The 16,032-nt window shown below is 42.7% G+C and overlaps 1 protein-coding gene and 1 pseudogene across 3 annotated transcripts in view; one reads left to right on the top strand and one right to left on the bottom strand.

Annotated features, from left to right (window-relative positions):
- Positions 1–205: 205 nt before the first annotated feature.
- The window catches only part of SETDB2 (SET domain bifurcated histone lysine methyltransferase 2), a 62,407-nt gene continuing 46,580 nt past the window's right edge, over positions 206–16,032 (bottom strand). For all 3 annotated transcript variants that reach the window (XM_083169668.1, XM_083169669.1, XM_083169670.1), the window contains 5 exons: positions 15,004–15,112; positions 12,112–12,196; positions 4,593–4,807; positions 3,304–3,392; positions 206–588 (listed from right to left, as the gene is read on the bottom strand). In XM_083169668.1, coding sequence (XP_083025794.1) covers positions 471–588; positions 3,304–3,392; positions 4,593–4,807; positions 12,112–12,196; positions 15,004–15,112 — 616 coding nt within the window. In that variant the 3' untranslated portion in view covers positions 206–470. The remainder of the gene's footprint in view (positions 589–3,303; positions 3,393–4,592; positions 4,808–12,111; positions 12,197–15,003; positions 15,113–16,032) is intronic.
- LOC146059434 (dual specificity tyrosine-phosphorylation-regulated kinase 2 pseudogene) lies at positions 6,584–8,224 on the top strand (annotated as a pseudogene).

Raw genomic sequence — 16,032 nt, 5'->3', positions numbered from 1 at the left:
ATGCAATGAAATGAAATTCCTTGGGGTAATGGATGGTCACAGTGCCGAGACACAGCCGGGCATGCATATAGATTCATATCTCGGCAGCGCGACCGTCCATTACCCACAGGAATTTAGTTTTTACCCCATTTGGGGTAATTTACCCCTGTTCCCTGACAACTGATATACAGCATTGCGTAACCGGACAATTACACTGCGTGTTAGATTATCTTCGATGCTGACATTTTTATTCATGGTCGAGATGCAAACATAATATGTATTTATATAAAATACTGTTTGGTCTGCTTTTAGTTCAAACACAAACAACTGTGTAAGAAAATGACAGAAAACACAAAAAATGAATAAATGACACACGTATAGGTATCTAAATAGGAAATAAACATTTATCACAATGAAAAGGAAAACAAAGTATTTACAGGACAATTTCATATGCCTCAGTGATATGTGGCATCCGTTACGAGGTATCTTGGTCATATAGTTATACTTTTGCAGGCTTTCGTACCACACAAGCAAGGAATTTCATTTTCGGGAGCACTTCCAATATGGTAGTTATATTCCCAAGTTAACTCAGTGCCGGCTTTTAGAAAGCTGAAACAAACACATGAAAAACAATTCAAATTTAAAGGAGCGGTAAAGAGACAGAGATAGAACAGTGCTGATCATCAAACAGGGCAAATCTGCATGGGTGGCAAAGAAGGGGGCGTGTCCTCAGGGCATGATCCCTTTTTCTATGTGATGCTTATTTGTCTTGGTTCTATTTCTCTTTGACCTTTGCAATCTCATCTAAATGGGAAAGCATTGCAAAAGCATGGAGATTAGAGAGAAGTAAGGAGGCAATTTCCATGTGTGTTTTACATGAACATGGTCAATTCCTGTATTATCACTGACACGTTACATACCATCACACTGTACTGGGTTAGCCAGTACAGTACAGACTTATGGTCTGTATCAGACTGGCCTGCAGTGAGCTGCAGTATCACTTAATAACAATAGATTTCTATAGCAGCGATGCCACGCCCCTTTTCTCATGGCTGCACCCCTTTTTCTCATCGGTACAGGTTTTCCTCTCATAGACGTTGGAGGGTAGGATGTTAACAAAACCATATTGGATATGCTTGTAAATGCATCTAAACTAAGGGGGGTATTCAATCTCCTGCAGCCATCTCCAGATAGGGAGATGGATGCAGGGCCCTATTCAATGCGGTCTTCCCCGACAGCATTGAATAGGGGATCTCAGCAGAATGAGCCCGACTTCACAAGCAGTCCGGGAAATGACGAGCTCCTGGTTGCAGCTCGCGGCCGTGATCCCCCTTCTCATTCCGCTCAATCTCACTCTATGTCCTCTTGGATAGTAAGTATGCAGGTGGGGCAGATGTAACATGTGCAGAAATATTTAAGTTTGGGTGAGTTATTTTGTTTCTGTACAGGGGAAATACTGACTTTATTTCTACACTGCAATACAGATCTCACTTTGAAGTAAAACCCCACCCAAATCTAACTCTCTGCCCCACCTGCAGTGCACATGGTTTTGTCCATTTGAGCAGGAATTTGCCTTTGCAAGTGAACCAGAATAAGGTCCATAGAAGTTACTCATATTACAGCCAGAGCCATGTGGTGACAAATACATAACACCAGCTCAGCCATATCTAATCGCATGTAGAATATACTGCCAATGAGATAAATACAAGTTTTCATCTGTCAGATGTAATAAAAATTGAAAGTGCTCAAAATCTGTCCCTACAGTATCTGCATCTGTACCAGTAACACTGTAATACTGTTCTTCCAGTATAGATGTAGAGGCCTACACGTGATGGGATTTGTGCCAAGCGATTTCAGGGGATTTCCTGTGAACTTCCCGGTGTCTGGATCGCTGATGCACACGTAGTAGTGTGTTACGCAATTATTATTTTATTTATTTATTAACAGTTTCTTATATAGCGCACACATATTCCACAGCGCTTTATGAATGCCACTTTGGGTCTCACAGAGGGTACTGGTCTGCCACTGCATATTTATATGAACACATCAACATCAAATGATTTTTCCCCTGGTCACCACTTGGAGTAGCCAGCGACTTAGGGCCAGATTCTCTAAGCTTCAAAAGTGATAAAATGGAGAGTGATAAAAAGCCAGCCAATCAGCTCCTGTCTGACATTATTCAAACACAGCCTGTGACATGTCAGGTAGGAGCTGATTGGTTGGCTGTTTTATCACTTTTGAAGCTTAGAGAAGTCGGCAGCTGCGATGAATACAGGCCTATCCGGCACAGAGTAGACGTCACACACCTCATCTAAATGCTTGAGCACGCCAGTGTTTTCCTTAGCACTCCCACTAACCGGCCGGTTACCACCCCCAGATGCTGGCTTCCTGTCAATCATTTTGCGAAAGGCTAGTGAAGGAAATTAGTTGGATTTTTTAGCTAGCAGGCATCACGCAAACGTTGCGCCCATACGCCTACGCAGTATATCGTTAATCGGCCGCTGTGCGAATGCACACAGCAGTGATCAGGCCTGAATCGGGCCCATTGCGCCAGATGTACTAAAGCTTGAAAAGAACCAACCATCTAGCTCCTAACTGTCATTTTTCAAAATTGGGGCAGATGTATTATAGCGGCGCATAGCGCGCTGCAATAATACTTCCTGCTTCGTCTCATTAATGAGGCGAAGCAGGAAGGGACATCGACAAGATGCATTAACATCTTGTCTGCCGAAGCGGGGGAGCGCAAACTCACCCTCTGCCAACATCCCCCTCCTAGAGGCAGCGCATCAGTTCACACTGTCGCGCTGTCTCCTTCACCCCCAGCCGGCAAGACTGGGCATGCGCGGGATCTCGCTACTCACATGAGATCCCCAGCACAGCCCAGAGCCAACAGCAGGGACAGCGCTCTCCCTGCTGTGGAGATAGGGCTTTGCCACCCTGCTGCTGGCGAAGTGGGTGGAACGGTCAGTGATGCTGACCGTTCATACATTCGCCCTGCGTATCGGCCTGCTATCATTTAGATAGCAGTGCTGATATGGACAGGGGCGCATAGCATCTGACCCTTAAAATGCAGACAATAAGAATGTAATATAATCAAGAAGTGGTTTCATCCCATAACTATTACTAAGGAAGACATTTCTATATTTTGCAAATTGAACGGCACCTACATACAATTTAATAACGCAGCCATAGTAGTATTTGATGTGCAATAAATCCTGGCTGTTACAGATGGAACACGCCTCCTGGTTCCATCCAATCATGTGATTATCTCTACGCCTAGTCCAGCAGAAACAATTAGGTAAAGTGCTAAAACATGGTACAAACCTTTTGGTGAAAAACGCCACCCACGGGAAGCTTTTACAGTGGGTTTCTACAAATACTTGCTGCACAAACAGGTTTGGTAAACAGCTATGCTGTGTTATGAAAGGAGAACAACACATGGAGTTAGATACTGCATGATAATTCTTCATAATGTTATTGCACTCATAACCATGTACCACGCTCGGTGGCGTAACTATAAATTTTGCTCTCCCCTGCTAAAAAAAAAAAAGTTTGTTGCACCCCCATATAGTGTGTGTGTGTGTGTATATATTATACATATTACCCACATACATCTGTGCATAGAAGTAATCAAGCACTCAGCAGATATTAAAACCTGTACAGCAATCAACCAATATTTCGGAGCCCAAACCCCCATTCATCTGTTCTTTACACCTTGACAAATGGGCGTTTGGGCCCTGATACATCAGTTGACTGCTGTACATGTTTTAATACAGGCATTTGAAAATATTTGCTGAGTGCCGATACTTGAGTACTTCTTTGCACATATTAAATATTACCAGAGGGCACGACATGACGATGTCACACACAGTACTTGCGACACAGAGGGAAGCAAATCCAATTAAGGCTCATGGGGCGCGGGGTACTTAAGACCTGTGGGTCCATAAGGACTAAATAAATGCATACACACACAAGCCATCACGGGGTCTGCGGCATTGTAATTACGCCACTAACCACGCTTACAAAATTCGGATGTGCCCTTTGAACATAATCAAAGCAATGTTTACACCCTTTTGGGGAAAAGGTAAATTTTTAAGAACAGATTGCTCAATCCGGTAGTCTGCCCCCGTCGTACCCTATGTATGCTCTGTGTCATGTCTCCAAGGTGGCTTTAGATGAAACTTGCCAAAGCTTTCCGGTTGTGTGGGTAGTTTCTTGGAAACAAAGGTTCCTACCCGCACAACCGGAAAGCATCGCCAAGTTTCATCTAAAGCCACCTTGGAGCGTACATAGGGTAAGACAGGGGCAGACTACCGGATTGAGCAATCTGTTCTCAAAATTTACCTTTTCCCCCAAAAGGGTGTAAACATTGTTTTTAACAGATTTTACGTTACAGGTACCACTCGCTTTCTTTATATCAATTAACATATAATTATTAGCGCTCTTTTTTCTAAAAACAAAATGTTCTGATAGCACAAACGCGAGGTACATTACAACATAGGTCTGCGCTGAGCTTTTATAGTAAAAAAATAAAAAAACCCAAAACAAATAGCTAAAATGATTCAACTGTAACAACAATTGTGCTTGTACAACTTACACAATGATGTACTTACATTAAAAAACCTGGCGACATTTCCTTCTTTTGAAGCATCGAAGATACAAGTACTCTCCTCTAAGCTTGGATACAGAGACACCGCCTGTTGTGGAGGACAATCATCAAGTTGGGTAGATGAGCTGCTCTCATCGGACACATAACCAGCCTCATCGGTCTGTGCTGTGCCTTCTCCATGCACCGTCCTGTCACTTTCACCAACATCCTGCTTCTCCCCTTAGGTACAGGAAGAAAGTTTAACATTTACTACATAAGCAGCATAGAGACATCCCTGATGACTTTATTTCTATGAATGTTTGCCTGAATTCCCCTGACTGAGCTATGGACAAAATCCCATACAGGAAGAGTATCCCTTATCCGAAATGCTCGGGACCGGGAGCATTTCAGATTGGCCAATTTTTTTCATACTCCTGTGTCCTCAGCTTCCATCTTCAGAGCCATTCCCGATCACAATGATACATTGTGCGGGTGTGCCAGTGATGTAATGACGATGCACCCACGCAATGCATCATTGGGACTGGAGATGCCTCTGTAGATGGACGCCGGGGGACCAGGTGAGTACGGAAATAAATGAAAATCAAGTTTAAACCCTCTCCCAAAAAAACAAACAAACTGTGATTTTTCAAAAACAAACGTAAACCCTATTTAAAAGCAATAAACAGGTTGAGTATCCCTTTTCCAAATTATTCCGATAACCATAGTCTCCAGAATGTTTTTTTTTTTTTAAGAAAATGATACTTGGCATTCAAATTCAGTGCCTGAGATAGTACACAAACTTTATTTCATGCACAAATAAAATATATTTGTGTTCATTTCATGCATTTGATGTGTTTAAACATCATGCATGCAAGACACCTCATTCAAATATAATCCTTCCCCCCGTTACCCCCACAACCCTTCCCTTTATACCAGGCCTGGCCACCCTGTGACTCTACAGATGTTGTAAAACTACAAATTCCAGCATGCCCAGATTTTCTAATAAGGAAAGTGTGGAAGGGGATACTGAGATGTTTCACAACAGCTGGAATGCCACTGGTTGGTCAGGCCTGCCTTATACGCTAGGAAATGGACATGGTCAAGCACATAAGTGCAGTACACCAGCAGAAATCTCTGGAGAACAGAGTATTACAGCAGGCAGTAACGCTCTGCATAGATCAGGAGCAGTGCTATCCCTGAGGGTGCTAAATAAAAACATCATGTTTTAATTAGTAGTACAGATAGAGCGCCTCTCAGCTAGTGCAGGGGCTCGCCAGATTGGCCCCGCTGGCGAGCGTCCCACACGCATGCGCGTCCCAGTTACCATGCGTGGGGGGACACGAACCCTGCCCGTCTCCGCTTCAGTGAGACAGGCAGGGTTAGGGCGGAGAGGGGGGAGGTGGGGACCAGCGGTGAGGCAGCGGGCACCCGGGGGGAGCTCCGTTAGAAGGGGATGCAAGTGCTTCTCATTGTACTAGCAAAATATATATTTCCCATGATCTGTTTAGTTTTAAAAATGTAATGTTTGTTGCCATGGAATGGCCCTCACGTTGCTTTTTGGATTTTTTTTTAAATCATGCTTTGAATTCTATTGAGAAGTAATATTTATAGTGTGATTATATAAGCGACATTTATTTTGAAAGAATTAATTGTGGAGACCTTAGAAAAATACCCTATAGTATATCCATGAGGTAAAGTACTGTACACTAAGAAAAGAAAATCAAAGCCTCTTAACAAGTCAAATTATATATATATATATATATTTCAAGCTTTTGTATTGAATATTGATTTTACAGCAACTTTATAGGGTGAAAACTTTCTGCACATTAACGTGTGTGGGGAAGATGACATCACAATCACTTATGATGTCACAATGATGTCATAGAGAGACGGAACCTTCAGGATTCCCTTTATACAAGGATCAGCAATAATTTCTTCTCATTCTTGTTGAAGCATTGAAAGGAGACAGAGTTGCTAGACAAGTGATTAGATAGTATACAAATATTATCAAAAGTTATGGAAAGAAAAAACCTTTTCCTTGTTGGAACCTCATATGGTACAGCAGGGAAGCCTAAACATGAGATTTTAAAAGATCACCATCATGTTTTTAATAAGGATCAAGCGCATGAAGCTCAGCGTCCAGCGGAGCCAAGCTTGACTAATGGAAAGAAGAAAATATTAAGGCCCCAAATACCACCATTACGTTTACAAACATTGCCAGGGAAGGAGAAGTGCTCAGATACCACAAAATCCAGGTATGGCTCCACAAAGTCCATCAAAGCCACCACATACCTGAGTCCTGAGCAAGCACTGAAGCAATACAAACACCTACTGACAGCTTACGAAGTGCAAGAGATAAGAGACTTCCCTCAGATATACTTTGTGGGTCAAAATGCAAAGAAGAGCCATGGAGTTGCTGGTACACCTACCAACAGAGGGTACGATGATGAAGAAGGACGCTATATATTGGTACCCCATGACCATGTAGCTTATCGCTATGAAATACTGGAGTTTATTGGGAGTGGTTCCTTTGGTCAGGTGGCAAAGGTTTTTGACCACAAACTCAAGAAGCACGTGGCCCTAAAGATCATCCGCAAAGATAAGCTGTGCCAGCAACAAGCCATAAAAGAGATCAGCATCCTGGAACATCTAAGGAAGCAGGACAAGACTGGAAGCATGAATGTAATTCACATGCTGGAAAGTTTTATATTCCGAAATCACACCTGCATGACATTCGAGCTACTGGACATGGACTTGTATGCCCTTATTGAGAAAAACAAATTCCAGGGATTTAGTATGGATGAAGTTCGTAACTTGGCCCGCTCCATCCTAGAGTGTCTAGAGGCTCTTCATAAAAATAACATTATGCACTGTGATCTAAAACCAGAAAACATTATGCTGAAGAAACCAGGGCAAAGTGGAATTAAAGTAATTGACTTTGGAGATAGTTGCTTTAAGCACCAGAGAGTCCTCACACACTTTCAGACCCGTTACTATAGGGCACCTGAGGTCATCCTGAGAAGCGACTGTGGCATGCCAATCGATATGTGGAGCTTTGGGTGCATTTTGGCAGAGCTGCTGACAGGCTACCCACTGTTCTGTGGAGAGGATGAGAGCGACCAATTAGCTCGCATAATGGAACTTCTTGGATCTCCACCAACAAAGATCCTACAAGGAGCTAAGAAAGCCAGGTGTTTTTTCACTTCCAATGGCTACCCTCGTTACTGCACTGAAACACATCATGCTGGATCTATAGTCCTAAACAGAAGCAGGCTACGCAGGGGCAAGATACGTGGTGCTCCCGGAAGCAAAGACTGGTTTGCAGCATTAAATGGGTGTGAAGATGCTCTTTTTATTGACTTTCTAAAACGCTGTTTAAATTGGGATCCAGCATCACGCTTGACACCCAGTCAAGCACTAAGACATCAGTGGATCTGCAACCAGAGGCCTCAAATGCTAGTAAAAGACAAATCCTCAGAAAAAACTAGGATTACTGCCAATACCAGCAGCTTACCAAAGATGGACTCCAAAGTACCCTCATTAGGGCGTGTGGTCCCTAAGTTACGTCACAATCTGATCTAAGACTCTAAAAGTGCCCATACAATTTACAATTATTGTATACAATATTGTATACAATATAGTATACAAAAGTTGTAACATGTATGGGCACCTAATAGGCATATCTTCTTTTCCATCATAACTCAACATCTGGGGATTAGGGCTACTGGCGACACCCCAAAAACAAAAACGACATCAGGCAGCCACCTCATGGGTGTGTTGGAAGAGCTGCTAATTATTTTTAAAATGTTGACAGTTGAGGTGGCCGTACACTGCTGTGCTGTCTCCTAGCAGTGTACGCTCATCCGATTCCCCGCGAGCCGCCCGGGACTGCGCCAGGGACGCATATGATCCATCACAATTTGTTGTGATGGATCACATTCGTCCCTGCTCCCCCCACAGGGAAGGAGGTGCCAGGTCGGGTGGTCAGACACCGGCTCAGGTCCGATGCGCATGGGACCGCACATCGGTCCTGAGGGGACATCAAACTGAGCCGATTTGGGTCGATTTCACGGAATTGACCCAAACTGGCTCAGTGTATGGGCACCTTTACATCCAACTCATTGATAACTTCATAATTTGAACAATTTAACCTGGGCAATGCTGGATACTATAGCTAGTGATCAAATAAATCTCACTAGATAGCTAGAACTGCTTACAAATAGCAATAGCTGTGGGGTTTTTTTCATGCAGGGGACAATGCGTGTTTTTCTTGTATCATTTTTCATCTGTGCATGAATCTGAGTTACGCAGCACATGCTTGTTCGTAATGGGGTTCATAGAGAGTTGCTGTAGATTCAGACCCATGTACCAAGTGTATTAGAAATGTGTTGGGCATTTCTAGGTAGATAAACATGGTTGGCTAATCAGATGCAATGCAGCCTAGGCGTGTTACTGAAAGTGGTTGCATACAGACATGCTGAATTGCTCACATTGCTGGCCATATTCAGACGACTGATCTGCACCTAGCATAGGTCTGAATGAATGCTGAATTATACTCAGGTATAATAGCCACAATTAATTATTATGTAATAGTAAAGGGATCCAGATTATGTAGGTTCACCTCAGTCTGTTCTCGGCTCCACCTCGCCATCTGGTCTGTCTGGCCACACACCCTTACCATATGCAGCTTTCATCCCGCTTGTCTGATCCCCCCCCCTTTTTATGGGATCAATAATGATCTATTTCTTTATTACCAGTTAATTATATAACGTCAGCATATTCCGTGGCCCAGTTGCATGTAAGGATATGGCCCTAACCATATCCTTGAGATATATGAGAAAACGCCCAGAAAACATAAACCCTATGTAAAAGCAATATAATGTATTGCACCGTAGTTCTCATACCACCGCATACACTTGTGAGTCTATCCACTATTAAAGTCACTTTGACTACCAGGAAAAGTTATTTTCAATGACCTTATCACATATAAGGAATCTTACACAGCTGTGGTCTCCAGTAATAAAGGGTCCATAGCCAGGAAACTCCCTGGACCTTAATCCTATTTAGAACTTGTGGTCCATCCTTATGAGATGGGTCTACAAACAAAAACCCACAAATTTTCGCAAACTCAGAGCACTGATTAGACAAGAATAGGCAGTCATCAGGCAGTATAATGCCCAGAAGTTGGTGACAGGGCCACATACTGAGTCCTTGAAGAAGAAGAGTCAACACTGCACTTATTGGGGTCAATTTACGAAGATGGTCTGTTGTTCTGATTGGTTTACCATCTGAAATAGAACTCCAATCTTAGTCAATATCCCCATTCACTTAAGGCCACTTAAGGCCCTCCATACACTATGCAATTTGGTCCCGATTTCACCCAATTTCAGTGGATCGCAATGTGGAGACATTAGGTGAAATCGGCTCAAATCGCATTGTGTTTGACAGCCAGTCCTGTGCGCATCGGATTTGAGTCCACAAAGGTCGCACATAAGAAAATTACTATGTACAGCCATCGGCAGTACATCACATGTGATTTTTAACACTCGCGCTGTATCACATCCGATACGGTCTGTAGGTGTGTGCCAGCGGTGCGCCCCCGCTGGCATATACTCATCTGCAGAGCGGGGAAGCCCCGGGCAGGAGATTAAAAAACCCGTACAAAAGAATGGGCGGCCACTGATTGGCTGAGATAGAGTTCTATTAGCCAATCAGGGTCTGCCCATTCATTTGATAGAGTTTTTTTTTTTTAATTCTCCTGCCCCCCGCCTGCAGCTCCCTGAGACTTACATATGATAAATTGCATGCATTTTATGGTATGTAAAAAAGGCACATCAAGTGCCAACTGGCTTGTGAGCCCTCCTGAGAAGCTGGCTGGGGAACTCAAGATTGTTGGAAACGGGCCAAAACCTGTCGAATTTGGCCCTGTTTCCGACAATTGCACGCAGAGTGGTGGGCGTTTTGCCAATCCACGTGGCCTCGTGACCTATTCAATTTTATTTCTTTTCCCCGAAACGTCAGAATGCTCCAACCTGTCGGAAAAAAAATTTGAATAGGTTGAATCATGGATTAGGCTAAAAAAAGTCGCTTTTCAACAAATGGCAGGTTCAGACTGTAATTAAATAGACCCCATAAAGTATATTCTATGCGCAGTAACCATTTTAGGATTAGACTTGCAATGCTGAAGGTCTGTCCACTTCCTTCCCCCGTTACCCCCCAACCCTTCCCTTTATACCTGGCTACCCTGTTACTCTCCAGATGTTTTAAAACTACAAGTCCCAGCATGCCCAGTTTTTCTATTAACCCCTTGAGTGGTAGGTTTTGCTGGGGCAGGACAAACCTACCAGGGCAGGACAAACCAGCAAAACCAACCACAGCGGGAAGCCCACCCTCCCTCACCTCTGCTCCGGCGTTAGTACGCCAGAGCTTCGTAGCTTCCTTGCCGCCGCTAGTGTCCCCGCTGCCTCTGTCACATTGAGCAGTGACGTAGGTGGCAGGCTGGGGGATGTTCACGGCGGCTCGGGAGGACTCGGGTGCCTGAGCGCTCCCGAGTTCCCCCGAGCCACCCCGAACATCCCTGAGCCTGCCGCCAACGTCACTGCTACTAAAAGTATGGCGGCAGGCGGAAGCGGCGGGGGGAGAGGTATTAGTAGAGCACAGGTGATGGAGGGTTGGGGGGGGGGGGGGGGTTGATTGAGGAGGGGGGGCTCTAGAGGTGCTTCGCCAGTGGTGCACACCTGGACACCACTGGCGCGCACCTATTTCATATTTGTGGTATGCCCGGGACAGCCCGCTGCGGCAGCGCAGCTAAGCCCGAGAAATTTCCGGGCATACCACTCAAGGGGTTAAGGAATCCTACAAAAGAGGAAGGGGATACTGAGATGTTTCACAACAGCTGGAATACCACTGGTTGGTTGGCCAGGCCTGCCTTATATGCTAGGACATGGTCAAGCACTTAAGTGCAATACCCCAGCAGAAATCTCTGGAGAACAGAGTATTACAGCAGGGCTTCTCAGTAAAGCTCTGCATAGATCAGGAGCAGTGCTATTCACGCTGTTCTGGTGCTCAGGTATTTAAGCACGCTCGATCCCTCAGATATTGGGGCACTCAGGCTTTCAGGTGATTAACAGGGGTAGCAGCAGCGGGCGTTGTGTAGTCGACGGAGTGAGTGACATGTGGGGGGGGGGCACGATGGCGCACACCTACATGTCAGTGGCATACCTCCGAAGGGGGTTCAAATTTTTCTGAAAGCTTAAGATTAATCTTTGTCATTACGTAATCTTTGCACAAAATCTTTTTTGACCAGAACTGACGGGGAGTTCAAGGGAAATCTTAAAATAAATCTTAAGATTACAGATATTTCTAGTGTGTGGGTGCCTATACTGTGAATTCGTTAGCAATCAGAAAGTACATAATTTTACAAGAAGTTAATAATGTTAGAAAAATAAATGATAATAGACGATTAATGACGAGGGGCGGTGATTACTAATATGTATACAGTTTTTGCAGTATAAAGGTTACACACAACACATATATATGATTACCTGGGTCACTGGTGGGCAAACATTTTGGAGAAGCAGGAGGTGTGGATCGATCATCATCTGAACTGTGCTGCAACGTGACTGCTCCCTGGGATCAAACACAACCGATTAACATACACAAAACTATGGGGTAGATGTATGAAGCAGTGATAAAGGAGGAGAAGTGATAAAGAGCCTGGTACTCACCGGCCAATCAGCTACTAACTGTCCCTTTTTAAACCCAGCCTGGAACTTAGCAGTCAGGAGCTGATTGGCCCGTGATAAAGTACCAGGCACTTTATCACTTCTCCTCCCTGATCACTGCTTCATTCATCTACCCGTATGTGTCCTATAATAGTCAGGTGTAAGTGTACTGTACCACTGGTGCAACCACTCTAGCAAGTGCAGTGAAAGTGTCACGGCTGACATGTTTAGTCTACAACGTTTCTTAAATGTGGTGTAAAATTGGTTACGTCAATGTCTACAAGGCTGAACTTCCTTCCTAACAGAGCAAAACCCAGACAGACAGTAAGGGGTACATTTACTAACGTTTCTAAAATGAAAAAATAGATATTGCCCATAGCAACCAATCAGATTCTATCATTTTCTAGGATGCAATAGAGAAATGATAGACCTCACCTCATTGGTTGCTATGGGCAACAACGCCTCATTTGATTTTAGAAGCTTTGGTAAATTGACCCCTAAAGCTGGGTACACATTATGCCATTTTTGCACACAATATGCACGATAACGATATAGTTAATGATATTATTGTGCACTATTGTGTCTATTGTGTGCCTAGTGTATAATGATCTATGAGTATTCCCACGGGAAATTTGCTATCCCCCTGAAGTCTGATCATGCAGTCAAATCGGACAACATTCCGATCAAGGAATGTATATTCAGCATGGGGCGGTCTGGGTGACATCACTAAACAATACCGTTAATGATATTGTTTAATGCAGTGGTTCTCACACTCGCCCTCAGGACCCCACACAGTTCACGTTTTCCAGGTCACCGGACAGGTGCACTCATTACTGACCGACACATTTTAAAATATCCACAGGTGGAGCTAATTATTTCACTTGATTCTGTGAGGAGTCCTGCAAAACATGCACTGAGTGGGGTCCTGAGGACCGAGTTTCAGAACCTGTGGTTTAGTGTTTTAGCGCTAGATCATTCGCTTATGACTGCACCAGTTATATAAACACATTAAAGCAACTGTTATGAATATTGTCCCAGCCGACCCACTGGGTACACTATACACATGGTAGTAAATACTACTCTTTTAGACCAATTAGTGAAATAAATATAACATTTATTGCTTCATTTTAAAGCACAATTTTTATTTGGTTTATTTCATTTTATATTGTTTAACTAGTTTTAGTTTTGGACATTCCATAGACAAAAGAGGCAAAAACGGCCAAGACTTTTGAAGACCTCAGGCCTATGTAAGATATAGGGCTACACATCCAGTCCAAAAAATGGAAGTAGGTGGACACTCGCATGGAGATTATGGATGTCTATGTGCATACGGGATGGGGAAAAGAAAATGCTTTGTCATGTCTCTCCATAAGAACAAAATGCACACACCAACCAAAATGATCAAGAAATGAAATGCAATTATACACCACTCCATCGTTCATCTGGGGGAGTATATTGAGGCATCAACAAGGAACACACTAAGAATCAATGGTAATTCTAATGCAGACTCAGCATCCGCACAGGAAAGAATCCCAAAATAACTTTCCCGCACCCTGCTAGATACAGGCGTAACATGCAACTTGCTTACTGTACGTTGGGCTAAGCTGCTCTCTGCCAAGGCGGCCCCTCTAAGCCGGGACCTCTAACACATGAGGCACTGCAATTATAATAATAATAATAATGATATTTGTATAGCACTTTTCTCCCAATAGGACTCAAAGTGCTTCACACATTGTCTTTACAGCTCGAAATACAAAACAAGCTTAACAGTAGATGTCAGTGAAATGCTTGAGTAAATAAGTATGTCTTTAGTCTATTTTTAAAGGATTCTATAGTGGGCGCTTCTCGCACTGTGCGAGGAAGAGAGTTCCACAGAGTTGGAGCAGCAAAGTTGAAAGCTCGACCCCCAGATGAATTCAGGGAGATTCTGGGTACTGTTAGTAGTCCTTCTTCAGTGGATCGTAGTAATCGAGTAGGACAGTAAGGGATCAGCAGCTGTTGCAGGTACCTTGGGCCCTGGTCATGTAGGGCCTTGAAAGTGAGTAAGCCAATCTTGAAAACGATTCGCCATTTTACAGGTAGCCAGTGAAGGGCGTAGAGAATGGGAGTTATGTGGCAGGAGCGGGGCTGGTTAGTTAATAGTCTGGCGGCTGCATTTTGTACCAGCTGCAAGCGGTGCAATTCTTTTGCTGGAAGACCCAGGTAGAGAGCATTATGCACTGGATTACAGGACTGTGTGCCATAACTTATGTCCCTTCACATGATTATTATCTATAAGCATCGCAAATTGACTTGGGATTTATGCTGACTGCAGCTACAAGCAGATGTACAGTAGCTATGGGTTTAGCCATCCCTATATGCATTGTACGCTTTCAGTGGAGTTATAGAGTGCTAGTTAATGCAAGTTTGTAAGCTGATATAATAAACTAAACTAAGTGAAAAATCCATTCAGACTGTTCTAACCCCTCTTTTTCTTTACCTCTCATTCCTGCCCAAAAGTACTGGGATACATTTACAAGTTACAGGGTAGTGGCTGCGTCAGCCTGGCCACAAATGTAGCCAAGATTGGCCAGGAGCTTTTGCTAGGATGTCAGATTCTAGTTTGTGGTCATCATTCATGCACCCCGTCACCTACACATGATTGGCTTAGATAAAGCGGACATCTTATACGTATACACATGTGAAGGTTGCCAGGTTTTCTCTGAATGTTACCTCTTCAATTAGCTGCCGTCTACGTTTCTGCAGCATGGAGGTCTTGGTTTTAGGTCTCTTAATGGATGCGAAGTCTAATTTCCCAACTTTGGCAAGGCAGACTGTTTTTCTAGAAAGCAAAAAGGGAATATAATATATCATTTTTTAGAATATTACATCCACGCCACTTAACACATTGAGGATAAAACAGATTACTAAAATACACTAATTATATATATATATATATATATATATATATATACATATATATATATATATATATATATATATATATATATATATATATATATATATATATATATATATATATGTAAACAAAGAATGAGTGGCGCTACTTGTGTATCCTCAGTCCAGGCACCAGGTATCAATAGGCAATATCCCCTTAAATTATGGGGTGTCAGCCAATCTTCAAGGGTAAAAGTAATGGTAAGTTACTCGGGGTAAAATGTGTATATTCAATAAATGAAGATGCGGCGACTGATTGCTCTAAAATAGTAAATACTATGTGTGCTGGTATGCACTTTAGGAAACCAAATAAGTTATCTAATAAAAAGTGGGTCTAAAACACGATAAAAGATTCACTATGGATAAAAAATTTGTGTCAAGAGGTACGTATAAAACACATAAGCATTTATTTAAACAAAGTAGACATTACGTCCCTTTAAAAAAAAATACAGACAATTTTTTTTTATTTTTAAAAAAATTATAAAGTCAGAAGGACGAAACGCGTTGGGACTCTATAGCCCTCCTGTCTCATCTCTACAAGTTAAGCTACCCTTTTTTCTCTCTTATTGCACCTTATAATTAATTTAGATTTTTTAGGTTAGATTATAGATATTAAAAAAAATTTTATAATTTTTTTTTTTTTTTTTTATAATTTAAAAAAAAAAAAAATTGTCTGTATTTTTTTTTTAAAGGGACGTAATGTCTACTTTGTTTAAATAAATGCTTATGTGTTTTATACGTACCTCTTGACACAAATTTTTTATCCATAGTGAATCTTTTATCGTGTTTTAGACCCACTTTTTA

The sequence above is a fragment of the Crinia signifera genome, chromosome 2 (genome assembly GCF_055691185.1).
Source record: "Crinia signifera chromosome 2, ASM5569118v1, whole genome shotgun sequence".
NCBI lineage: Eukaryota > Metazoa > Chordata > Amphibia > Anura > Myobatrachidae > Crinia > Crinia signifera.
This window is presented reverse-complemented; position numbering and strand designations above follow the sequence as displayed.